General features: G+C 49.5%; 1 protein-coding gene across 3 annotated transcripts; it reads left to right on the top strand.

Annotated features, from left to right (window-relative positions):
- Positions 1-9,013: 9,013 nt before the first annotated feature.
- GTPBP4 (GTP binding protein 4) lies at positions 9,014-23,530 on the top strand. Of its 3 annotated transcripts, none has more exons than XM_086333578.1 (17): positions 9,014-9,345; positions 9,925-10,095; positions 11,358-11,461; positions 11,542-11,678; positions 12,699-12,799; positions 13,001-13,093; positions 13,714-13,905; positions 13,982-14,047; positions 14,974-15,063; positions 15,512-15,622; positions 16,898-16,975; positions 17,233-17,284; positions 17,724-17,824; positions 19,561-19,758; positions 20,647-20,712; positions 21,854-21,997; positions 22,861-23,530. In XM_086333578.1, the coding sequence occupies exons 2-17, from the start codon at positions 10,018-10,020 to the stop codon at positions 23,011-23,013; spliced, it is 1,764 nt and encodes a 587-aa protein (XP_086189704.1). In that variant the 5' UTR covers positions 9,014-9,345; positions 9,925-10,017; the 3' UTR covers positions 23,014-23,530. The 3 variants fall into 3 exon arrangements, with proteins under 3 accessions (XP_086189704.1, XP_086189705.1, XP_086189703.1); XM_086333579.1 differs by having other exon boundaries at positions 9,014-9,156; XM_086333577.1 differs by having other exon boundaries at positions 9,014-9,089.
- The last annotated feature ends 2,559 nt before the right edge of the window (positions 23,531-26,089 follow it).

A 26,089-nucleotide genomic window follows, 5' to 3' on the forward strand; every position in this document is an offset into this window, starting at 1 on the left:
TGAGCACTGCAGCTAGAGAGTAGCCCTCATTCTCTGCCACTACAGCAATGCTACTTTAGGGGTGTTGTTGGGGAGTGCAGCCCTGGGCACGCCCCCTGCATCCCTGAGCTTTCCACTGAGGATGAGCGTGGGGTGGTCACGATAGGAATGTCCTGAATATGGGCCTCCACTGTCCCCTTGGGCCTTTTCACTGCTCGGGTTTACTGGGTGGGAGCAGCAACTCTCCTCACTGAGATTAGATCCTACCACCAACACCGACAGAAGGAGGCACAGATGTGGATGTAAGCTGACTTAAAAAACTACATGTTTGCATTTATGGATTAGATAACTATACATTTGTATAGCTCCATGGCAGAGCAACCAATGAGTAGCACATTCTGGAAAGAGGATTTTAGTTAATTTGAGAGGAAATTTATAACCATCGGTGCTAGCTGGCAATAGGATGGAGAGATTTGAGAAACCACGAGCCTCTACTCATAAATGGAAACTTGAGTTGATGTCTCTCCTTCAGGGTGTTTCAAAGGAAAATGCCGTGATGGGTGCTGCAGATGGCACCGAGGGCTCTCTGCCAGGCCCTGGACATCTGGACTCCATGTACGAATCACTGGAATCCCCACCCCAACATGGGGGCAGGACTGTCGTTCTGAGTGGCTGGTGAATATTTACACGGCGTCCTCTGAGAGCAGTGCTGGGGCTTCCTCATCATATCAACCAGCACTGACAGCAGCTGAAGAGTAATTTTACTCTGGCTCCTAGGATGAGCACCAGCTATAGCAGCTCTGATCCTCCTCAAAGCTGGGCTGTATCTTCTTCCTGGGGATCTAAGGAATTTGTTCTCCTTTCTTTCTTTCTTTTTTTTTTTATGGTAGCTAGAATGCTACACTGAGCATCAAGAGAGAAGAAATTTGAAGTAAAACCTGGAAGCTCAACAGGCAGAATTAGAGGCAAAGGAAATGGAAGACAGAGATTGAGAAGAAAGAAAAGAAACATTCCAAGTGTCGCTTCCAGGCCAGGCTGGAGTTTTATTACAGGATGTCTTAGTGCTCCAAGTGTTGGGCTTGGCTTGCCTGTCCTCCGGTGACGGGTGTGCTGTGTGTCAGGTGAAGTTGTCAGCGTTTGCAAAACCAATTAAAGTGGCATTAGTGCGCCGGTATGCGTGTGGGTGTGTGCACATGTGCGCGCACACACACACGTGTGCTAAGCTGCCCATGTTGTGTTTACGCCCTGTTTCTGGGCAGTTATTCAACTCAAACACTCATTTAGAAAAAAGTTATTTGAGCAAACTCTCAAAACAGAAATTTGTTCTTTAATTTTAATTATTTTTTATTTTATTGGAAATGTCAAGGCTTCAGTCAATTCAAATATTGGTTCAAAGTGTAGAAAAGTAACTTTTCCTTTCTATTTGCAACAGGCTTGTAAAAATTATTTTTGCTACTCTTGTGACTTATTATTAAGTTCTAGGTACTGCTACAGGTGTTAAACACAGGATAAGAGTAGATGTAAATCTTCCCTGATAGCTCAGTTGGTAAAGAATCCACCTGCAATGCAGGAGACACCGGTTTGATTCCTGGGTCGGGAAGATCCCCTGGAGAAGGAATAGGCTACCCACTCCAGTATTCTGGCCTGGAGAATCCCATGGACTGTACAGTCTGTGGGGTTGCAAAGAGTCGGACACGACTGAGCAGCTTTCACTTTATTGCTCTTTAAGTATAGAACATATCCCCAAATTATATAATACAAACAATGGGACATGGAGGTGACCAAAATTATTTTGTAACAACAGTTGGGAAAAAAAGTATTTTTTCCTCAATTTGTAACAATGTCTGATCTTGATTTCACATTATTCAGTGGCCTAAACATACTTGCACATCAGGAAAATATTTTGGGAAGTCTATTTTAGGCCGTGGCAAAGTGGCTTTTGGGGGAACTCACTCTCCTGGTAATAATAATCATAAACTCTGAATTAAATATTAAAAATAATAGTTTGAAGATGTCAGAGCTGAAACAAAAGCAGACAGAATCTAGGAGGTCATGATCCTTGAAACAAGAGAAGCAAACCCATGCATGCAGTTCAGACACATTCACCTCACTGGCTCCCCCAGGGCTCCTGCTGGCTTCCCTAAACACTCATCCCTAGAGCTCGTGATGACAGTTACCTGTTCTTTTCTGACTTTACTTCGTCTTGGGTTTTTCCTATTTCATACTCCCCCACTGTGGAGTAGAGTATATTTTTGTTACCTTCCTTGTGTTCCTTTAGGACGGGGCAGGATATATGTCTAGACATCAGTATATGAGAAAATGAAGTAATGCTGATAGTGTGATGGGTGTTCCTCTGGAGCTACATTCTGGAGCTCTGGGACCACCTGCTTGCTGGGGGACCCCAGGCAAATCTCTTTGTGCCTCAGGTCCCTGATTTTTGAAAGGGTGGACTCACAGGGCTGACGTGAAGATTAAAGGAGAGACTAGGGTTCAAGTGCAAGCACCCAGACGGTGGGTGGGAGGTGTCTTGGTGAGTGGAAACGAGGGCTTGGGGCCAAGGGTGTGGGTTAAAACCCAGGCTCCCCCCTCACTGGCTGGGGCTGTGTGAGCTTCTCAGCCTCTGTGAATCTTGGTTTCATTTGTTAAATAGGAGTACAACTTGTTTCACAGGATTCTGTATGGGTCAAGTCAGAGAGGATCCGAAGCACATCCAGCCAAGAGTGGGGTGCACCAGGCGCTCAGTCCTGGATCTCCCTGTCCTTCCTGCCACTGCAGTGTTGTCGGGACTCACTTCGGACCCCAGGGCCTCGGCCACAGTCTGGCTCTTGCAGATGCCAGGGGACTCCAGGCTGTAGAGCTGTGGTTAGGTCGCTGGTGTAACTGGGTCCTGGGCGCTGAGATCTAGGGGCTGCCCTCCTGCAGTGAGAGGTGGGGAGGATGCAGAACAGCACAGGCCAGGAGACTCCGGACAGCGGTGTGTTCACGGGGGTATTCCTCCCCTGGGAACCGGCCAGATCCCAGGCCCTGGGGGTGAAGTTGGACCGTGGCGGATCTCAGGACTCTGGCCCAATGGGCTGCAGGTTAAAGCCAAATGCCAGTTCTGGGCAGGAACAGCGTAGCAGGCAGGGCTGGCCCTCCCTGAGCCCTGGCCAGGGTGGTGGGCGGGCTCCGGCCCTGAGGGTGGGGTGCAGGAGGGCCTTCTCCATCCCACCCTCCCCACACTCCTCCCCCACCTTCCTTGCTCCATCTGTGGTCAGGTCAGAGCTGTAGGGTCGTCTGTGTGTCCGTGGTTCCCACCCTTGTATCTCTGGCCCCGGCCTCGACACCAAACAGCACAGACAGCTGCACTGAGCAGCCCCCTCGCCGTGTCCCAGCCAAGCACCAACCGTGTTCTCAGGCTCTTCCTGGTCCTCTCAGTGGTGGGTGGCCCAGGCCCAGACCAGTGTCCCCTCCACTCCCCTTCTTAGACACCCCAGTCCAGACCCGCAAGCTTCCCTCGGGCTTCCCGGAGTCCACAGTGTGCTTCCTCCACCATCTTCACCGTGACTGGTTATGATTCTAGAATTTTCCTAAATGATGGGGAATTGGTCAGTGGTGACCTCATAGCATTCTCAGGAGACAAGTTTAAGTTCTGCTCACGATTCCAGAGACAGAGTCAAGGAGTCAAGTGATTCTCACAAAAGCAGCAGAACTGAGCTCGGCTTGTGTGACTACACTGCTTTGTCTGCTCGGGAGATTTTCAGGGCTGGTCTTCACAAGTGCTGATTTTAACGAGCTGCAAGTGGACACTGGGTCCGAGGGATACCTCTGTCAGCAGGTGGCCCATGTATTTAAGCTGGGTGCCAGTGCCCCCGAGTCCTCCTCGCCCCTCACCCTCTGTTGTAGCCGTGCACGGGCACCCAGCTGGTCATCCTAGGGCAGCTTGCCCGAGACCCCAGTCCACCCCACATCAAGGTTGTCTTCTGGTCTCAGGAGCTTCCATCCAGTAAGCCTGAGAGTCAGTGGCAGGGGCGCTGGAACCTCGGGCTGCAGGTCCCTTGGATGCTCAGTGTGGCCCCGGAAAGATCGTTCATTCCCTGTTCACCATCCGCAGTGACTAAGGGCTGGACTTGGCGGTTGGGCAGTCAGGTCGGAACTCCGGTTCCAAGTCTGATGAGCTGTGTGACCACAGGGAGCTGACTCAGTGGCTCTGTGCCTCATTTCCCCTTATGTGAAACAGAGTCAGTGATGGTGCTTGTACAGAGAGCTGGTATGTGAGTCAAATTATTGACAATTTGTAAAGACACTGTAAAAGTGTCTGGCTCATAGACATGCTGTCTGAACATAGCTGAATACACTGATTCATTTGACCGGTGCTGATTAAGCCTGGCTTATGGGCAAGCAGTGTGCTAGATGCTGACGATGTAACAGTTCAGTGGCTTAGCCAGGTCAGCGGTCGCATGGACTGCCCGGTGCCACAGGGCCCAGGCTAATCCCCTTGAGACAAAGGCCCTCGAGGTGGCTCTGAGTGTGTGGGCGGGAGGGTGCCTCTGCTAGCAGAGTCCAGTTACAGCGTCTGCAACCGGGGGTCTCCAGACCGAGCCCAGAGGGTGCAGGCCAGGACATCGGAGCTACTGGTTGCCTTCCTGCTAAGGTCTCAACACTTTCACTGTTTAAGGTGAAAACATTAGTTTCGATATTAATCTGTTTTCAGCAAAGCCACATGAATGATATTTAAAAGTTGCTTTATGTTTATCTTTGCAGTAACAAGTTAGCTGGTTCAATTACCCCATTTACCACCTGGAAGGGTGACTTGGCAGCGAGCTTGCACACATGCCACACTCACTGGATGTGTGGATGGCTGAGGGACAGGGACCAGGCCTTTGGACTTCCAGGAGCACTGGACTTCGCAGGGGGGCAGAGTGCTGCCTGAGGGAAGTCACCCAGAAGCCTGGCACCGTGGGTGTGGGCTTGTTTGCCTGATCAAGTTGTTTGGTCAGCTGTTGGTTCCATTCTCAGATTTTACCTGAGGAGAGTAAGCGGCTTCCCCGAGGTTTAGGCAGTTGTTTCTGCTGTATCACAAAGTCTCAGCTGTGGAGTGTTCTCTATGGCCCCCCTGCACCCCACTTTGTCTCTGGGGAGAGTCACCTGCGGCCACAAGGAGCAGGCACTCAGTTTCACCAGGCAGCTGTCCTCCTATCTGCCCCTGCAGCCAAGCTGCCTCATTTGGGGTCAGGCACTGCCTGACTACTCTGTGGGACAGGTGTCTGGGTGCACCCCTTTGAGGGGCCCCCCCACTGCTGTTAGCTGGAGGTCTGGAGCTGAGGGAGGAGCTGTGAAAGGGGGAACCCCAAGTAGCACAGAGCAAGTGTTGCCCCGGCTGCACCAGCTTTCCACTGGCTGACCTCCGCTGTCCTTCTCAGAGGCCCGGGGCAGTGTTGCCAGGGTGGGAAACATCAGGAGGGCATACAGTCTTCCCTCGAGGGGCCATGGGAAGTAAGCTGGACCTGGGGGACACCCGAGTCATACTGAACAAGCCACCAGAACACAGTTTCTGGGGACGCAAGGAGGGACTGCCAGGTGCAGTCCTAACGTCTCATGCCAGATCTGCATGACCTTCGGCTACGTGACTAATCCCCACACAAAGGCTCCTTTTAGGTATGAAGTTTGGTCACAGTTCCTGGCACAGACTCTGCTGAAGGATGTACTTTTCGTCAATCAGAACTATAGCAACAAGGCAGCAAAGTAGAGAGACCAATCCCAACATAAAGAGGCCTGGGGACAAGCCCTTTGGCTGCAAAGTGCCCCGGTAGTCGGAAGTCACCAGAAAGCACGCTGGGCACCCTGGGGAGTGTCCTTCACCAGGCTCGTGGTCTGAGGAGCCCTGGTCACTGGACACCCTGGTGCACGGGCACCATGAGCTTGGGAACTGGCCATTGGCCCACCCACTCTCCTGAGAAAGGGTCTGGGAGCCCAGCTGCGTGTCCAGGGACGTGTGGTCCAGACGCATACCTGCCCCTGGGAAGCCATGCCCCGGCCGGTGGAGTGGAGGCTGAATGGATGCTTGGCGGCTTGCCTTGGTGCCTTGTCCTGCCTCTGGGTCTCTTTTCCCCCGAGTCACAGTGCTCGTGTGTCCATCCAGATGGGCCTGGTGGCTGAGCAGAGGGTTTCACCCGTGGCCTGGGCACACAGACACCAGGGCAGGGTTTCACCTGCTAGTTCTTGTCCCTCAAAGGCTGGCACATGGCTCAGGTTCTGCGTGACTGTGCTGATTCTGTTGCCACACGTTGAACTGAGACTCCCTGGTGAGAAGCTAGGCATTCAACATGCTTCATGGCAACGCTCAGGGCACGACCACGTGCTGCCCCAATGAGGTTTCCATACAGAATTGATTTGCGGTGGTCTGTGTGCGAGTACCTCTTTCCAGGGCTTTGAGGACAGGTCACTCAACGTGGCTTTCATAGCTGTGAGTGCAGGGCTTGTCAGCAGCTCAAGAGTTTAGCGTTTTAGGTGAATATGATTTCAGATTCACGGCTGAATCATAAAAATATCAAGGACTTGTCCACTTCCCATTAACAGGATGTAGGAAGTCCTCTGAGGTTTTCCTCTGACAGGATATTTTTAATGTGCTTTCTCTTTGTCAAGGTTATGTTTCTGTTTCTCTAGTGGTTCCCCTTCTTTTCTGTCGAACAAGAAGACTTCAACTGTTCTTCGTAAAACCAAGAAAATCATGTATCCGATATATTATCATCATTAAAAAAAAATTCTGTCCCCTCCATATACTGTCTATATACATGACTAAGTTAGGGGACAGTTGAGAAGATGCTGGCCTTCAGCAGGGCCTGGGGTCCTGTCACTTGGAGCACCTTTGGGGAGAAGCAAGCCTCTGGTCTTGGTTTAGTGGCACATCACAAGCTTGTTGAGAATATTATTATACTAAAAAGTAAAGCACAGTCCTACACAACTGGTAAGAAATTGTTTTATTATTGCTTAGAGCTAAGAGCTAAAGAAAGGATATTTGTTATTTAGAGCAAAGGATTGGTTGAATTTATATAAACAGAATAGTTTTTGACGAGGAGGAATGGACCATATAAGAGTGAGGGGGGAAGACTGAAGGACACACAGGTACCTGAGGAAGAGACGGGTGTGAGCACAGCTCTGTGCCTCTCAGGAACGGTGGGCACAGCTGTCTGGGGTTAAGCAAATGATCCTGATGAGTCTAATCACCTCTCAGGCCTCCTTTGGAAGTGCCACAGACTCAGGAGGCACGCTTATAACACCCACGACACAAAAAAAGGGCAGTACAGCTAGTGACAGATGAGAGAATCCTGACCCTCTAGAATTACTTTCTGCGTTGGAATTTGGGGAGTGTAGGAGACGTTTTCACGTAAGAAGGAGAGGACTTGCTAAAAGGATCTGAGAAGTCAAGGGGCGCGGAGATGATGCAGGGGCAGAGCAGCTGCTGGTGGACAGCAGGGATGTGGGTGGCCACCCGGCTTCAAGCCCCACTGCTGCCCCTTATCTGTGACAGGCTAGTGGCAGCCTTGCTGGGCCTCAGTGCCCTGCCCACTCACAGCGTTGCTGTAGGGTTGAAATGAGTTCACACATGGGCAGGTGCTTTGGACAGCGCACCACACCCGGTCACACACAGGTAGTTTCCCGCAGGATGTGCTCCTGGGCTCTACAAGGGAGTGGCCACCCTTTAGCAGGTTACAGAGGCCAGTGTCTCAGTGCCCCAGCCTTCTCCACGGAGCCGACCGCAGCCCTCTGCCTTGGGTGGGCTTTTCCTGCCCTACCCCTCATCTGTGGGGTTTTGCGGGTCTCAGGGGCCATCTCCTTCCTTCTGACCTCATCTCACCCACAGCCTGTTTTGCACTCGCAGCAGGTCAGCCCGGCTCTGGGCTGCCCCTTCAACTGCCCCTCTTCACAGGACCCGGAAGATGGACCATCTGCAGTCTGATTCTCAGAAAGGCTGTGCTGCAAATCTGGAATTGTGCCCACAGGCAGTGCACAACTGATTGGAAGTGTCTGGTCCATACAGGCATTTGGGGCCACCCCCGGCAGGCAGAGTAAAGATGTGGGGCAAAGTTCCAGGTGGAGTTCGTTGGGGCAAGGCAGTGCGCAGGTCAGTCAGCCACGGTCAGGGGAGCAGAGATGCTAAGACAAGAGCCAGGGTCACCGAGGCGGAGGGATAGATGAGGGGCTTCTGAGGCAGAAGAGGGACAAAAGGCCTGCGGGTGGCCTGGGTTGGGGGAAGGCTGGCAGCTCCGGTGGGGCCAAGATGGGGTGGGTGGTAGTGTAGGGTCGCCAGCGGGGCCTCGCGGGGGAGGAGAGGCGTCCCTTGTCGCACAAGGCTGGGCCTCCACAGCCTTCATTTAATAAGAAGCAGGGGACTTCCCTGGCGGTCCGGTGGTTAAGACTGAGATTTCACTGGAGGGGCGGATGTTCCATCCCTGGTGGGGATTCTAAGATCCCACCCGCCTCGCCGACCAAAAAATTTAAAAAAAGGAAGCGCGCTCACCGGGGGAGAAGCGACGTGAGCGCGGAAGGAGCAGACCCGCGCGCCCCCCATCTTCCTCTCACCCAGCCAGAGCCCGCGCCCGCTCCCCCAGACCCCCCGATCCGGTGACCCCAGACCCCCCGATCTCCGGAGACCCCAGACTCCCCGAAACCCCTGGAGCCCTCCGAGCCCCTCTGACCCCCCTACCCTCACCCCCCAGGCTCCCAAAGTCCCCCCAGACCCCTGGCCCAGGTCAGCCAGACCCTGGACCCGGCTGGGCAGCACTGATGCCCGGGGACGCCTCTCAAGACGCTCCCCTTTCCGCGGTGGGGACCGGACCTCAGCGCCGCCTTCCCGGCGCAGTTCTCCCGCCGCGCGCGCCCTCCGCCCCGGCCCCGCGACCCCTCCTCCGGCCAGGCGAGGGCGCTGTGTGACCCCGAGGCCGTGCGTGGGGAGCAGGGAGCGCCGGAACTGACGCACCGCCTACGCACCGCAGGAGGAAGTCTCGTCCTTCTCGGCGGAAGTTATTCCCGGCTCCTCGGCGGAAGTCCGGGCGGCTGTCCCCTCGTGGCGAATCGCTGGCATGGCGCACTACAACTTCAAGAAGATCACGGTGGTGCCGTCCGCCAAGGTAGGAGGCCCCAAGGGCCCTTCTGCCCCCGCTTTTCTCGGCCAGGTCGCGGGACGCTGGGGCTCCGGTCTGTAACGGTGGGCTGGAAGGGGCCGCCTTCCCCTCCAGGCCCCTTAGATCACGTTCTCTCGAGATTCGGACCCCCTGATTTGGGGTCCTCCCAGAGAGTGGGGGCCCTTCCTCAAAGATTAGGGCCCTCAGGGTGTTGGAATCTGCCCGGAGGAGAGGGGGAGAGTCAGGAAGCTCTGTGAAGTAGGTGGGTCTGCGTCGTGTCTGTCAGACGGACGACCGGCGGCAGCGTGCCTCCCAGAGCCGGCGGTGCCTCCCAGAGCAGACAGCGTGGCATGCCGATCTTCTTGGACGGCTTGCTCTGGACTTCATGCCGGAGTTTTTCATGTCCACCTTTCCTTGGGAAATTGAAAACAGCGGGTTTTCGTCTCACCGGTTATTGTGTGTGCTGTCAGAACTGGAGATACACAAACCGAAATAGTAGAACTGTATCTCCTTAAAACATTCTTTTTTCCTGATTTGTGCTTGAGTTTTCTGGGTACTTACCTTTCAGATGGTTTTAGGTATATGGAAGTTACGATAATGTCAAGAGTGTGGGATAAAATTTATTTCAGCAGGCATTTGCTGAGTGTTTTCATAAAGGCAAGGAACCATAAAGATGAACAGAGCTTTACATTGAAGATTTAATTAGAATAAGTGTTCGTAGTTTAAAATAGAAAGTGTTTGTAGTTTAAAATACATTGTTGAACATTAGTCTTTTAAGGTGATTTCAAATAAGTGGGTGAAAGGAGACATTTTTGGTGTAACTGTCTTTATTTTATTGCAGGACTTTATTGACCTGACATTATCGAAGACTCAACGAAAGACTCCGACAGTTATCCACAAACATTACCAAATCCATCGCATTAGACATTTTTATATGAGGAAAGTCAAATTTACTCAGCAGAATTACCATGACAGACTCTCACAAATTCTAACCGATTTCCCCAAATTGGATGTAAGTGACTGTGGGATGAAAGCGATTATGTAAATATGAACCTTTAGGCAAGGTTAAACCAGGTGTGTCTACTTAGTTGACTGATAGTGAAGGAAAGAGGAAATAATTGACTTGTCAAAGTTTACTCCGAAAGTTAGTAACAAAACTGGGAGCAGATCGGAGGTTTTTTGATTCCTTAGTATCTTTTTTCCCCAGTGAAACTCCTATTTTTGAAAGCCTTGGGCTTTCTCTGTAATCTCTAGGCTGTGGGGACAGTTGGGATTCTGAAAGCTGTGGACTGAATTCAGAAGCCCAAGGTCCTGGTGGCCTATGTGCGTCCTCCTCTCCTTCTTTACAAGGCGCCCTTTCCTGTGGCTTCAGATGGGGCCAGTGGCTTGAGGCCCAGCAGTGTGTGTTATTTTGTTGTTGAGGCTGATGGTCAGTGTGCTTTTCTTATGAGAGGCAGTCTCATGGGGCCCTGCCTTCTTCACTGAGCCCCCGAAGTTAGGCCCTGCTGCACCGAGCTATCTGCCTGTGTGCTTAGCTGCAGGATGCAGGAGTGGACCCTGCCTGTGGAGCCCCTGAATGGGACCACGTGGTTGTGAAGTTGCTGAGGTGATGATGGATGTGGGGTCTGCAATACAGCCTGAGAGCCTCAACTGCCCTGAGGTAGTCCCTGAAGGTGGGTTAAGGCTGAGAGAAGAGATTGGTTCATGTGACAGAAACTGCTGGTGTAAAATTCTAGGACCTGATGCTAGTGCTTAGTGGCCACTGGCTGGATGAGGGTATAATTTCTGGAGAAAGTGCAGGTACTTCGGAAAGTACATGAGGATGAAAAATGCAGTGAGGATGAGGTGACAGCACCAGGAAACACCTGTACAAATAGAAGAGGAGCAAAGAGATGGGGGTTTTAAAACTTTCTTCTTAAGTTTTGGGCAATAACAGCACATTTACAGGTTGACAGGACTGGCTGGATGGATGGGAAAGTATTTCTGGAGCTCTCTTCTCGAGCCCAAGGGGTGGGCTCTGGTGCCCAGATGGAGTTGGGCCTGGCCAGGCCTGCACAGGGCAGGTGGACTTCGCTTCCCTGCTGACTCTATTTTTCTTCTGTGACTAAATAGTCACTGAGAGAGGCTTGGGGAGAAGATTGAGGGGGGAGGGTGAGCGATGAGGAAGAGCAGAAGGTATGATGTGTTTCCCTAGGAAGTTATGTTCAAGTGTTAGCCACACACAGGAGGAGAACCTGCCAGACCAAGGTGACCATTCTGTTGTTCTTGTTACAGGATATTCATCCATTTTATGCAGATTTGATGAACATTCTCTATGACAAGGATCATTACAAGTTGGCTCTAGGACAAATAAACATTGCCAAAAATTTAGTGGACAAGTAAGGGATTTTCTTACTGTAGTATCTTTTAAGTTACTGTCAAAGGAGAGCAAAATCTTACATGTTTTTCTGTTTTTCAGCGTTGCAAAAGATTATGTGCGGCTCATGAAATATGGTGATTCTCTGTACCGCTGCAAGCAACTGAAACGCGCTGCTCTCGGGCGGATGTGTACTATTATTAAAAGACAGAAGCAGAGTTTGGAATATTTGGAACAAGGTACTTGTTATGCATCAGCAACTAACTACTTGTTAGTGCATTCTGTTAAAGTACTTGATTATTATCAAGAGTTATTTTTATAATGTTTATTTTTGTTTTCTTATAGAGATCAAAGGAACAAATTATTTTTCCCAGTCTAGCCTTTAAGAAAGTCTAAGAGGTTAGATGTGATTGAAAAAGCAGCTAGAACTTAATTAATACTTACATGTTAATAGCACTATTAAAAACATTTATGTCTTTCAAATTTAATAGGCAAGGCATGTACATTATAAATGGCCGGGAGATACCAAAATGTATAAAAATAAAGTGACCTGTAATTTTACCTGTTACTGATATTTTAGTGTAAAACATGTTAGCATCAAACTGCTACTCCAGTTTTGTTACCTAATAGTTTTATTCAGTAGGCGATTTCTGAATTAATGTAGAATAATTTTTATTGAAACAACTTTGTGCTGTTTTGTATGCGTATATATTTTTACATTTCAGTTATTTTTAACTGATTTGATTTTGATTCCCTCCCCCAGCATCTTGCATGTAATTTGCAACAAGATCATAACTGTGAGCTGCTTTGACAGTGCTTCCAGTCATCGGTTAGGTCTTTAGGTGGCCCGCCCAGTGGTGCTGCTGGAGCAGTCGAGGTCCCGAGGGTTGCTTGTTACGTGGAAAAGGAGTCCTGTAGGCCAGGAAGTGCTAGAGCGCACACTCGGTCGAATCGCCCTTTCAAACTCTACTCTCTTGCTCAGTCCTCTGGGTTGTGTGGTCTGGGCCCCACCTCAATCTGCTGGGTGGGAATCCACGCTGTTTGGACCTGGGAGGAGGGTTCTGGGTTCAGCCTGGATGCCCCTGCAGCTGGCCCCTCCTCCATTCATTCATGTTTTCTCGTCACGTGTGTGAACATTGTTGGAGTGTGGTAACATGGCCACAGGCCTGGAGTGTACAGCTAAGTTGAGCAGACCGTCAGCTTTGAGTCGCTTATGCTTTTTCATGAAGTTAAGCACATTTACTTTCGCCTTCTCACAGTGCGTCAGCATCTGTCCCGTCTGCCCACCATTGACCCGAACACGAGGACCTTACTTCTGTGCGGGTACCCCAACGTTGGCAAGTCCAGCTTCATCAACAAGGTTGGTGCTGCCCCCGCACTGACCGAGGACCCGCTTGCGTAGGCTGAGGGGGGCCGCCCGGTCTGTGCTGGCTCCTGTCTTAGCAGTCTAGTCACGTGAGGTGTCGTGGGGTCTCTTCTGACCCCCGATAGTCTTGATGCTGTGCGGCTGAGGCGTTTGTTCTGGGAGGATGTGAAAGTCAGGACCTGTGGTTTGTTCTAGGTGACGAGAGCAGATGTGGATGTCCAGCCCTATGCCTTCACCACCAAGTCTCTGTTTGTGGGGCACATGGATTACAAGTATCTGCGCTGGCAGGTGAGCGCTGGCCTGGGGCGTGCGGCCTCATTCCTGGCGTCCAGCTCTGGGCTTCCCACCGATGAGGGTCTGCCCATGTCCAGGGAGCCTGGGGAGCAGGTCCTGGGTCGCCAGAGCACCCCCCACCCCCCATGGACAGGCTCCAGGGCCGCATGGGGGCCGCTGTCTGTACTCAGGTGAACTTGGGACACAGCGGCTCCCAGTGTGGCGTCTGTGCTCTGCTTACAGCAGGACTTCTGATTGATGCATCCTCAGAAACCCAGAAAGGGTGGCGCAGCCTGTGTCCAGAGTTGAATGTGATATTGTAAACAGTGGTGTTGTTCTGAGCACTCGGGGGTGTGCTGGTTAATCCAGGGCTCATAGAAAGAGCAGTCCTCTTTCCACCCAGCCCTCAGCGTTGCTGGTTAATCCAGGGCTCATGGAAAGAGCAGTCCTCTTTCTACCCAGCCCTCAGCGTCACTGGTGAGCTCGTTCCTCAGTGAGGACCCCTCCCCCGGTCTTCACTTGTCCTTTCCCACTGCCTTGTTCCTTCACCGTGGTCAGTGGGGAGCTCCATCAGGGCTGGTCTAGGTCTGTGGGCACCCTCGGCCTGTGTGCTGGGCTGACTTGTCTGCCCACAGGTGGTGGACACCCCTGGGATCCTGGACCACCCTCTGGAGGACCGCAACACCATCGAGATGCAGGCCATCACGGCACTGGCCCACCTGCGAGCCGCAGTGCTGTACGTGATGGACCTGTCAGAGCAGTGTGGCCATGGGCTCGCGGAGCAGCTGGAACTCTTCCGGAACCTCAGGCCACTCTTTGTCAACAAGGTGGGTATGGGCCGGTGTGGTCTTCTGTGAGTAATGGCGAAGGTGATGATTTCATTAGTTTTCTTCCTCGCTGCAGCCTCTTATCGTCGTAGCAAACAAATGTGATGTGAAGAAGATCTCTGAGCTTTCTGAGGACAATCAGGTAAATCACCTCGATGTTTTCAAAATTTCCTGCTGATTCGGAACCTCGTCTCCCACAACCGGAGTTGACAAGGAATGTTAGTGACGCTAGTTCACAGTGTTTTGTTTTACGGTTGAGATTATGTCCTTAGTGACTGAGTCGCTGTAACCTCACGGATGTCCATCAGTGGCAGAGGGACCATGAGGTTTCCTGTGGCCTCTCTCAGAGGCCGTGGGGCTGGCAGTGCCTGTGGTCAGAGCGGCAGCCCCAGGAGCTGCTTGTTGGGAAGGGCTGTCTCTCAGTTGGGCACCTGGGCAGGTGGCATGGGTGCGGGTAGCCACACTGGTCATGCTGTGATTGGTGTTTCCAGGGAGGAGGGGCCTAGGAGGGAAGCAGAGCTCCACCCTGAGCAGCCTGAAGTCCTGAGCTGGCACTTGTTTCTGGATCGGGGGCTCGTGGTCAGGCCGGCAGCGAGGTGTCAGGTAGCCTTGGTGGAGGTGCAGGTGGGGTCCCTCTTAGGGTCTTGGTGGTTCGTTTGTCGATGAGTCGTACTTGTTGCTGAGGTGTTTTCTCGGGAATTATCTTAGGCTGAGGAAGCCAGGTATTTATAAAGAACAACATTGAGAGCATTGTCTGTGAAGATGTATCTTGGTTTTGCCAAGGTTCTCTTCAGAAGGGTAGGCCTCACAGAATGTCCCTGAGTGCCTCAGGTTTGCTTCCTGCACTCTGGTTTGATTCTCCCCATAATGTGCATTGTCTTAATCACAGCAGGATTTAGGGACAAATAAATAACAGTTCTGGGAGATGTTCTTCAGAAGAATTAAAAACCACAGAGGTGTTTGTTGTGAGTAGCATCTGTAGCACCTGTTTGAGGAGGAGGACGGTTTGTGGATGGGAACTGAAAATAAATGCCACAGCTCGTGTTTACTCATCCGTTGTGTTCCCAGAAAATATTTCTAGACCTGCAGGCGGAAGGCTTTCCTGTGGTGGAGACCAGTACACTGACGGAGGAGGGGGTTATCAGAGTGAAGACAGAGGTCAGTGCACCCTGTAAGCAGGCCAGTCCCTTCCTTGGTAGGAGCTTGGCCAGCCCCGAGTGCCAGCAGCCCTGCTGAGAGATGCGTCTGGGTTCCCTATCGCTTCTGCGCCCCCTCCTCCTGCCCTGTGAGTGTTGGGAATGGGGGTCACACCCACCATGGGTCGTCTGCCCCGGTCCTGCCCCCTCGGTTCCTGCATTGGCCTGGGCTTGCCCTGACCCAGGAAGGGAGACAGCACCCGCTCCCCACTCCAGGAGCACACAGTCTGCCCTGGGCAACTTACTGAACTTGGGGGTCCTAGCACCCAGCTCGCAGAGGCTGTTCTGAGAGCGTGGCAGGTTCCAACCTCGGGCCCATCTGGCGTGGGGCTCTGGCTCCTGGGCCCTTTCAGACATGATGGGACATTGGATGCCCCATGACCTAGCACCGTGTGTTCTCACCCTCCTAGGCTTGTGACAGGCTTTTAGCTCATCGTGTTGAAACCAAAATGAAGGGAAATAAAGTGAATGAGGTACTGAACAGACTGCACTTGGCTGTTCCCAGCAGGAGAGATGACAAGGTGAGAACTCCTATGGAGGCCCTGGAGGCAGGGCTTGTGGGGCTGGTGGGGTTTCCTGGGTGCGCTTAGATCAAGGTCACGCTGTGTGTGTGTGTCAGGATTGAAAAGGTGAAAGGAAAGGAGGAGCCAGGTTAAATTGCTGCTCCCTCCACCAGAGGCTGCCTCCTGCAGCTCGTCTCGTTTATCTTTCCAGAAACATTCTGGCATATCAGCTTTTCTCAAGTTTTAAATAGGGTGGGATGCATAGGTCTCTTTTTTTAATTGCAAGTTTATCGGTAGAGTGAAATTTAAGACATGGCATCAAAAATGTCATTGTTCTCAAAAGGGCACTGGAAGTTTATGCTCCTGACGTTTTGAGAGTGCACACTTCCTGTTCTATCAGTATGACGGACCACAGATGGTTCTGTTGTCATGGTGTGTTTTCTTTTTGTCTTTCTTGCACAGCTTTTGGGATCTCAGTCCCCTGACCGGGGATGATTGAACCTGGAACCTGGCAGTGAAGGCCGGAATCCTAACCACTAGGCTGCCAGGGAATTTTCACTTGTTTTTTTTTTGTTGTTGTTGTTATTAATTATTTTGATGTTTTTCATGTATTCTATTCATTCAGCACTAATTTTTGGTGACCAGTCTAGGAACTAACAGTAGGTAAAGATCATTGCCAGTGACATTTGTTACTGTAAAACTATTTGTTCACAGAAAGTTGTGCCAGTTTTCAGTTTTTCTTCAGTACCACACATTTTTTTCTCCAAAATAAAGTGAAAAGTATTAGAAGTAATGTTTCTACATTGTGGTTTTAGGCAGTCGCACTCACTGATTATTCAACTTGATTGTTTCTAGTTACTGAACATTGTGTGGAACTGGGTATTTCATGGTGATTAACATACTGATTGACTTCTTCACTTCTGTAGGTTGATTATCTCTTATTGATTTCTAATTTTTATATTAAGGAAGTCAGACTCTTATGTGTTCTATGTATGTGTGCTCAGTCACTTCAGTCGTGTACGACTCTTTAGGAGCCCATGGACTGTAGCCTGCCAGGCTCCTCTGTCTGTGGGGTTCTCCAGGTAAGAATACATGTGTTGCCATGCCTTCCTCCAGGGGATCATCCCGACCCAGAGGTCCAACCCACGTCTCTTATATCTCCTGCATTGCAGGAGGTTTCTTTATTGCTAGCTTCACCTGGGAAGCTCTGTACATTCTGTAGACATTTTTTTTCTTTTTGTGTTTTGATTCAGCAAGCATTTCACATGGGTATTTCCAATCATATTTTCACAGGAGAGGCCCCCGTTCATCCCTGAAGGCGTGGTGGCACGCAGGAAGAGGATGGAGCTCGGGGAGCCAAAGAGGAGGCGGGTGGGTGAGGGAGCCCCAGGCCTGTGCTGGAGTGGGGACGGGGGCGCCTGGGAGCATAATCCCCAGGGCTGGGACCCTCTCTGGTGTCGGGGGACAGGGCTGCCAGGGGTGGAAGCAGGTTTCCCACTGGAAGTTGGTGCTGAGCTTCAAGTGGCAAAAGGTTGGAGAGGGGTAATGCCATGGGTCTGGGGGGCACCCGGCAGTTCTGGCCCTGGGGGTCGGAAGTGCTGATGAAAACTGTTACATTTTCGTTGCAGGAACGGGACCTGGAACTGGAGATGGGAGATGATTATATTCTGGATCTTCAAAGTAAGGGCTCAAGTGTGGTAGTTTAAGATGCTAGGTGTGGGAAGAGTATGAGGGTACCTTAGTGGGTACAAGTTGTCCAGCATTTTGTTAGTTTAATTTCTTGAAGGTGAAAGGTTGCCAGGATGCTGAGATTTTTTCCTTCCGAAGTAGGTTTCTCTTGTTTTTGGTGAGGGATTATTTTTGTACTTTTCCTAGTGTATAATGCTGGGCCAGGCTGATACCATCGATAGTCTCTTGTCCATGCCTTAGGACTCTTGGTTTTGGGGTACTGATGGGCCCTGGCATGAGCGTGGAATAGTCCTCTGCTCGAGCACATTACCTTGTTTACCTGGCACTGAGCACAGATGCTCTACTGTCTTTGCAAATGTGGGACTTGGTTAAGTGGTAACTCTTGGGCATCCAGTAATTGAAGATTTTTTTGTTGTTTTTTGACCTTTAGAGTACTGGGATATAATGAATTCATCTGAGAAATACGACAAGATCCCTGAGATCTGGGAAGGCCATAACATAGCCGACTATATCGACCCTGACATCATGCAGGTTTGTGTCCCTGGTGACACCGTGTGACTTTTACTCCTCTTCAACTTGACCCAGGAGATACGAGCATAACTTCCCACTCCACTTTGTCCTTGGCCCTTGTTCCTTCTGCGCCCACTGAGAGCCTGGGCTTTGCCACCTGGGGCCCCGTGTTCAGCCCTGTGTCCCTCCACCTGAGGCTGGTGCACACTCTTTCCTCCACCAGACCTCCCTCCCTGTCTTCCTCTGCTGGGCTCAGGGTGCCTCCTTCATGAAGGACTCTCACGTGTGGACACCCTAGTCACCTGCCCCACCCCGCCTCACCCCATGAGTGGACCCTCTGCTGCGGCTGCCCACTCCCCAGCCTGACCCTCCTCTTCCCTGCTCCTGCTCTGGCACTCGCGGCTGGCCCCCTCCTCACTTGATATTTCTTAACATACGAGTGTCCACAAGTTTCTTTCTTTTTTAAAAAAACAAAGCCTTCCTTAGACCCTGTGTTCCCCTTCAGTTGCAGTCCTGAGTCACGTCTTTCTTAATGTGTGAAAGTGTGCGATCGAGTGGCATCTAGTACATAGGTGGTGGTGTGCAGCCACCACCTCCCTGTGGTCCCAGAGCCTTTTCATTTTCATCATCCCTGAGTAACTCCCAGCTCTGACAGCACTTCTCCCCTCCCTGGCCTCGGGCGGCCGCATCCTCTTTTGTCTCTGTCAGCTTGCCTATAAAGTGGAGTCACACTCTAAGTTGGCCTCCCACTGAGCATGGTATTTTCAAGGTTTGTCCCTGTTGTAGCATGTGTCAGCTTTCTTCCTCCCTCTTTCTTAGTGTTCTATTTCAAATGAATGGCACATTCTATATAGTATTATAGTTCATACTCTCATCCATGGATGGACATAAGACTGTTCCATGCCGCCACTTTACCTTCTTTAGAAAGAATCACTCCCAACTCCATCTTTGTTTCCATCTTTTGGGTGTCATGGTTCATGTATTAGTATTGAGTATTTTCAACATGTCTGGGCAGATTCCTAGGTGAATTTCTGGATTATAAGGTAATTTTATGTCTTTCTTTTTGAGGACCTGCCAGTTCTCTGATGGTGTCCTTGATTTATATTTCATGTCTTCATCTCTTCACTTGTGCCTCTTGCTCTGTCTCTTATTGTGTAGCAGCACGCTTCCACAGTCTGGACTCTGATGGCCCATGATTGGCTTCACCTTGCCTATCCCCTTCCAGTCTCCTTCCCTCCTTCTGCCTTATCACAGTAGTGATGGGAGCACCTTTGACTTGGGCTCTTGTTGAGGTTTATTATACATTTTTATTTTATTTTATTATTATACATTTTTAAAGATGTTATTATCCGTACAGCTAATGAGCTTGTATTTGGAACGGCTTTGGGATGGATACACAGGCTGTCCTGGTCCAAGGCCAGTTTGGGTTGATATTTATGGTTCTAAGAACAGAGCTTTTGTGTACCTGCTAGGAGAGAGGGGAACCTTTTACGTGTTTTCACCTTGGAGTTGGGAGTGATTCTTTCTAAAGAAGGTGAAGAAGTGGCATGGAACAGTCCGCTTCTGTTGGTGTAGTCTTCTTGCTCATCTCAGTGCCTATTTGCGGGGAGGTGAGCCTTGCCGAGGCCATGTGAGCCTGAACCGGGGCATTTGTACCACCTCAAAAAGCTTAGGAGAAACCTGGTTTTTATAAAGGTTGTTGTACTTATGTATGAGTTTTCCATTATTGACTTTAATTATGGTTTTTTTAAAAAAAGAAATTGGAAGAGTTAGAAAAAGAAGAAGAACTAAGAACAGCTGCTGGAGAATATGACAGTGAATCTGAAAGTGAAGATGAAGAAATGGCGGAGATTCGACAGCTGGCAAAACAGATTAGGGAAAAAAAAAAGCTGAAGATTCTACAGTCCAGAGAGAAGGACACACAGGGGCCCAGGATGCCTCGGACGGCCAAGAAGGCAAGTGTTGTGCTCAAGAGTCAGTGGTTCTTTGTGTGTGGTCGTCTGTATGGCCCTGCCTTTTGGTTGGTGTAAGTTGACTTTTGAGGTTGGCTGAGTGTTGACATTCTATATTGAGTGTTCCACCCTTTCTTGGTGACTTTCACTGTTGGATTCAACTACTTTGTAGCTGTACAAATGAAGATCGTGAGTTATGGGTAAATTTGTGGAGGTAAACTCATCAGTTAACACGTCCTTATTCTTCAATTCTTTATTGGTCAGGACTTCCCTTTTACTTTCTTCAGAAACCTAATGCAGTCTAACTCAGAGCCAGAGTGGTTTATCTGAGCCCTGTGACTGGTTAGGATGGGGAGGTTCATGCTGAGGCACAAGTGGATTGGATGGAGCCAGGGTCCTCTGGTCCTCAGGTCTGTCTCCTTGGGCCCTGGCTCTTGTCTGGAGTCACCGCGCCCAGGGAAGGAGGGTGGTGTGGGGGATGGTTGAGTGAGCTGGGCCAGGCTGTCTGCATGGAGCACACGTGTGTGTTTGACATGCGGTTTCTGTGTGGTGGCGGATGACGGGGACAGCTGTGGCATTGCTGTGTCCCCCCACCATGGGGGAGGAGCTGCTGGCCTCTTGGGTCTGCATGTGGGAACCCCTGGGGAGCTGAGTGGAACCTGGGGGCCACGCGTACGTTGTCCTGTGTGTAATATGTAATCACCCAGAAAATGTTAATTTTTATGTTATGTAATGAGTTGTCCAAAAACATGCATGTGAGCCTAAGTAAAAGAGTTTCTAAAATAAGTGTATCTTGGATCATTGTTCTGTACATTTTTCCTTGAGTTTTTTTTTTTTTTTTTAAGGTTTCATCAAACTAACTGTTTAAAACAATGTCGTTTCCCCTTTCAGGTTCAGCGGAAGGTGTTGGAGGATGAGATGCGCAGTCTTGGTGTTGATATGGACGACAAAGACAATGTGAGTGTAGACGGCCGGGGTTGGGGTGGGGCACTGTCCTGGGAACCAGGGCAGGAACAGGTTACGGAGTAGTTGGCGCTTCTGGGGTTTGTGTTGAGAATTAACGTTGTTTTGCACAGTTCTTATTCTTTAGCTATGACTTTGATTTTGGTGACCAGTGTCTTCACATCGAGCTTTAATTAGCTTCAGTTTAGACAAAATAAACGGGAGGTGGTGCTGAGTGCCTATGTGTGAGAGGAACATAGGCTGGTAAATAGTTCGAAGCCATGCCTCAGACCCCAGAGGTTAGAAGGCATTTCACATACCTTTTTTAGTGTCCTAGTTTTTCTTGATGAATTGAGCCAGAGTACACATCATTGTATGAAAGAGCATCTTGACGTTCTGGATTATTTCTCAAAGCAGTTTCTCAGAAGTGGAATTACCGAAACAAGGAAAACCATCGTGTTAGACTAATCGGATTTTGATGAGCCATGTGTGCTGTTCACATTATGTCTCCTGACTAATGATTATTGGATGCTGGGCTCTTGGCCTGCCTTCCTCTCACATTGCTGTGCAGTCTTATTTCCAGACAGTAACCTGAGGGACACCTTGAGCAGCGGCCTGCAGAACTTGTCCTCAGCACCTGAGTCTTTGCTCAGCTTCCCGGCTGAGCTTTCTGGCGGCCAGTAACTGCAGAAGTGGGGTGAGAAGGAGGGCCGCTCTTGACATAAATTGTGCTGCTTAGGAGGTTGAACAGGCAGCTCTGAGTAGCACACAGCAGCTGTGTGAGTGAAGACGAATATTTGACCAGTAATTAATGGGGACTGTGTCTACTTTATTGTTTTACAGTGTTTTGTTTGTTTGTTTGTTTGTTTATTTTGGCCATACTGTGCTGCATTTAGGATCTTAGTTCCATGACCAGGGACTGAACCTGCATCCCCTACGGTGGAAGGGAGGACTTTTCCCCACTGGTCCACCAGGGGAGGCCCTGACTATTTATGTTTTAAATGTATTTAGCTTGTTCATGACAGTTCTACAAGCCCTTCATGTGCCTTCTCCCCCCACTGGAGTAATTTCATGTTTGTCCCTAAGGCCGGGTCCCCAAGGTGCCAGGACCTCAAGGCACTGGGAATCCGAGGCACTGAAGCCTACTCTGTTTCAGGCCCATTATGCAGTCCAGGCCAGAAGGTCTCGGAGCATCACCAGGAAGAGGAAGCGGGAAGACTCTGTCCTGCCCGCCTCTGTGACCCGCAGTCACAGCTGTTCTCGGCCTCCACGTGATGTCTCTGGTCTCCGGGATGTCAAGGTTAGTCCCTGTAACGAGTAGCTAATAAAACAGTAGCCTCTACGGTTGACCCCTCAGGGGGTCGGGGCAAACACTTGGAGCCGCAGAGATTGTGGGGTGGGTGGTGGAGTGCGCTTTTCTGAGTGCTGCACCCCGAGGGTTGGTCTTGGCCCCTGCACAGCTGGGTGTCCATGGGCCTTTTCTTCACGCTTGTGTGTTCCTTCTCAGGGTGGACAGAGCAGGGTATTGCAGTAGCCTTGCAGCCTGAGCCTTGGTCCCAGCCACTCAGGGCTATGCTAGGAAACAGTCCTGCTCAGAGCCTGGACATGGGGCCCTCACCCACCACAGGAGAGAGCTGTTTGGGGCAGTCTTTTGGAAAAGACACTTTGGATGTGTATAGTCTCTTTTTTGTGGCAACTACTACTTCTTCTCTTTAAATACAAAAATGGTCAGTTTCAGCATTTTGAAAATTCATATAGATGAGAAAGTTTGTATATAAACTGACAAGCAGTGTGCTTTCAGGGAGCCATTTCGTCCAGTAATCTGGACTTAATACCAGCATTGCCACTTGTCAGTCAGGTACGAGTAGCTCCATGGCCGGATCTCCGTGCCCTCATCTGCTGAGAGGGAAGTAGAACAGAACAAAGTACCTCATCTTGCAGGTCTGAGAGTGTCTGGTCCTCACAGATACTAGACTGGTCTGGTACAGTTTCCATCCTGCAGGTACTGTGGTGTGTCCACGGGAAAATGGTGTGAGTGATGCTCACCAGGGCTTCTCTTCACAGCACAGACCTGGACTGTTCACATCAAGTGTTAACAGGTAATGGAAATTCACTTGGAAATTTGGGTTTTCACAACTGATAGGTTTTTCTTTACCTTTATAGATGGTGAAGAAGGCCAAGACAATGATGAAGAATGCTCAGAAGAAGATGAATCGCTTGGGGAAGAAAGGGGAGGCAGACAGACATGTGTTTGACATGAAACCGAAGCATTTGCTCTCAGGAAAGAGGAAAGCTGGTAAAAAGGACAGGAGATAGTGTCCTTTGCCGCTGAAACACTTTGACCCGACTTTTTCCTGGTTTGGTTTCACAGAGCTGGGAGTCGTGATCTGTAAACTGAACAGAACAGTGAAGTAACTCAAGGACTTGATGCTTTGCTGAAAGCTATGGTTATGCCTTAACTGTATGGGTGTGGGTAATTTTTGTCACTGTATTATAGATATTTTGGGTGGGCAGTGGTTTCTCATTTCTGAAGTTTTGGTTGCTTCAGACTTGCAGGACAGGAAAGATTTATTGATGTGACTGTGTTGCTTTTGATGGACAAATCTTACTCTTGTGCAAGAGAGAACATTGGTTCAGTGCACATGAAGAGTCCCTTTTTGGCAAATGCACCTCTACTTGAGGGTGTGGACAGAAGTCTGAACTGGTGAAAGGTTACAGATACCAGCATGCCAGCAGTAAAAGGACTAAGTCAGCTCCTAGTCCTTTTGTTCAGTGCACCGTTTGATTTGTCTTCAACTATTTTTATCCAAAATAAACTTCGAAAAGAAAGAAATTTTGATTTATTTGGTTGGTTTTTGTTTCAATTACAAACCACTGTCAGTTTGGGCAGGTGAAAAGGGAAAAAAGCAAATGACAATTCTTTTTTGTTTTCAAAGCAAAAAATACCTTTCTGTGGAGTAGAATGTTGCCTAAGTTGCTGAAGCAATTAAATGTGGGCATCTCCTGATTCAGTGTCCACTGCTGAAAACTAATTTGAGTGGAAATCATTATGAGGTTCACGCCCAGTAAAATGAAGGGAATTAGCATGTGAGAATATGAAGTGCTTACAGCAGCACTTCTTGACCACAAAACTGCCATGGCCACTGCTTTGCGTGCAGTTTCCAAGTCCCGTCTGCTCACTGTTGGTGTTTCTAAGTGCACCTTTGTGGGTCCTCCAGTGTTGAGAGGAGTAATTCAGGGCTTTTCTACACATAGGTGTGTTTGAAAGTTGCATTTTAGGGATCCAAAGTAAAGTAAAAGTTTTGTTTGTGCTGGGAAAGGTTATGTTCAGAGAAACCTGTTGAATGATATCAGGCGGAATGACCAGGGACACCCAGAGTCCCTCTCCTCTGGGATTATACTTTCAGTTCAGTTCAGTCCAGTCTCTCAGTCGTGTCCGACTCTTTGCGACCCATGAACTGCAGCATGCCAGGCCTCCATCACCAGCTCCCAGAGTTCACCCAAACCCATGTCCATTGTGTCGGTGATGCCATCCAACCTTCTCATCCTTTGTCGTCCCCTTCTCCTCCTGCCCTCAGTCTTCCCAGCATGAGGGTCTTTTCAGATGAGTCAGTTCTTCACATCAAGTGGCCAAAGTATTGGAGTTTCAGCTTCAACATCAGTCCTTCTAATGAATACCCAGGACTGATTTCCTTTAGGATGGACTGGTTGGATCTCCTTGCAGTCCAAGGGATTCTCAAGAGTCTTCTCCAACACCACAGTTCAAAAGCATCAATTCTTCTGCGCTCAGCTTTCTTTATAGTCCAACTCTCACGTCCATACACGACCACTGGAAAAACCATAGCCTGGACTAGACAGGCCTGTGTTGACAAAGTAATGTCTCAACTTTTTAATATGCTGTCTAGGTTGGTCATAACTTTCCTTCCAAGGAGTAAGCGTCTTAATTTCATGGCTGCAGTCACCATCTGCAGTGCTTTTGGAGCCCCCAAAAATAGTTAGCCACTGTTTTCCCCATCTATTTGCCATGAAGTGATGGGACCAGATGCCATGATCTTAAGTTTTCTGAATGTTGAGTTTTAAGTCAACTTTTTCACTTTCCTCTTTCACCTTCATCAAGAGACTCTTTAGTTCTTCTTCACTTTCTGCCACAAGGGTGGTCATCTGCGTATCTGTTATTGATATTTCTCCCAGCAGTCTTTTTTTTTTAAGGGACTCTCAAGAGTCTTCTCCAACACCATCCCAGCAATCTTGAATCCAGCTTGTGCTTCTTCCAGCCATGTTTCTCAAGATGTACTCTGCATATAAGTTAAATAAGCAGGGTGACAATATACAGCCATGACATACTCCTTTACCTATTTGCAACCAGTCTGTTGTTCCATGTCCCAAATGTTGCTTCCTGACCTACATACAGATTTCTCGAGGCAGGTCAGGCGGTCTGATATTCCCATCTCAGAATTTTCCTCTGGCAGAAACTCTGCTGACTCTTTGGGACTCAAGGAGTTTAAAGGCTGGCCTCTTCCCGTGGCGGGGAGGCCTTGGTGGTAAACCAGTTTGGGTCAGTTTTAGCCCCTGTAGCTCAGCATCAGCCTGTCTTCCCACTCCCAACCCCAAGTTGGTCACTGTGCCAGTGTTTCTGGAGCTGCCTGTTGGCATCAGATTGAGCCCTTAAAGGGCCTTGTCCTCCAAATACTGGGATTTTTGATTGGCAGTTGCTGCTTCTGATGGATACCTGTAAACAGATGGATACCTGCCAGAGGAATTTGAAGGGCCAGTGCTTATTTCTTTTTCCCCTGCATTTTTTCCTTTTTTACCCTTTTGAGAGCTAGAGATTTAAGAATTATGACTTCAAAAAGCAATGCCCGCTCAGGAATTTAGTAAGTCAACATGTTGATAAAAAAGAAACACACTTGGAAAAAGAACTGAGACCTGAAGACCTCAGAAGGCACAGATACCCACAACTAAAAATTCCCGTACAAAAATAGTGTGGAAAATGTGGTCCATTAAAGGAAAAAAACTAGGAAACCATCCTTCAGGAAGACCAGATGGCAGACTTACTAGACAAAGACTATAAAACAGCTGCTTTAAAGCTGTTGAAGAAGATACAGGAAGATGGAGACAGAAAAAACAATGCATGAACAAAATAGGAATATCAATAAAGTTTAATAGATGGTACCTTGTTCTGTACCTGTTGTCAGTGCTTTGTCCAGAATCTAAATATAAGACACCACTGCCCACACAGCAAGCAGTAGCCATTGTAGTTACCAAGTTTTTTGTAAGCTAAAGAACTAGAAATAATATAAACGCATTGTGAATGCATTTACCATGCTTAAGCTACCATAGGACTTTTCACCTATTACTGTATTGAAGTTGTAACAAATAAACAGTATCAAAA

Source organism: Bos grunniens, chromosome 13 (assembly GCF_055505025.1).
Source record: "Bos grunniens cultivar Pamir isolate PY7600 chromosome 13, Bosgru_T2T1.0, whole genome shotgun sequence".
Lineage (NCBI taxonomy): Eukaryota > Metazoa > Chordata > Mammalia > Artiodactyla > Bovidae > Bos > Bos grunniens.

Bases quoted from the DNA above. Each gene is read 5' to 3' on its own strand.
- GTPBP4 (XM_086333577.1), top strand. From the start codon at position 9,042: ATGGCGCACTACAACTTCAAGAAGATCACGGTGGTGCCGTCCGCCAAG. The intron at 11,679-12,698 runs GTACTTGTTATG...GCCTTCTCACAG, and splicing joins TTTGGAATATTTGGAACAAG to TGCGTCAGCATCTGTCCCGT. The intron at 19,759-20,646 runs GCAAGTGTTGTG...TTCCCCTTTCAG, and splicing joins TGCCTCGGACGGCCAAGAAG to GTTCAGCGGAAGGTGTTGGA.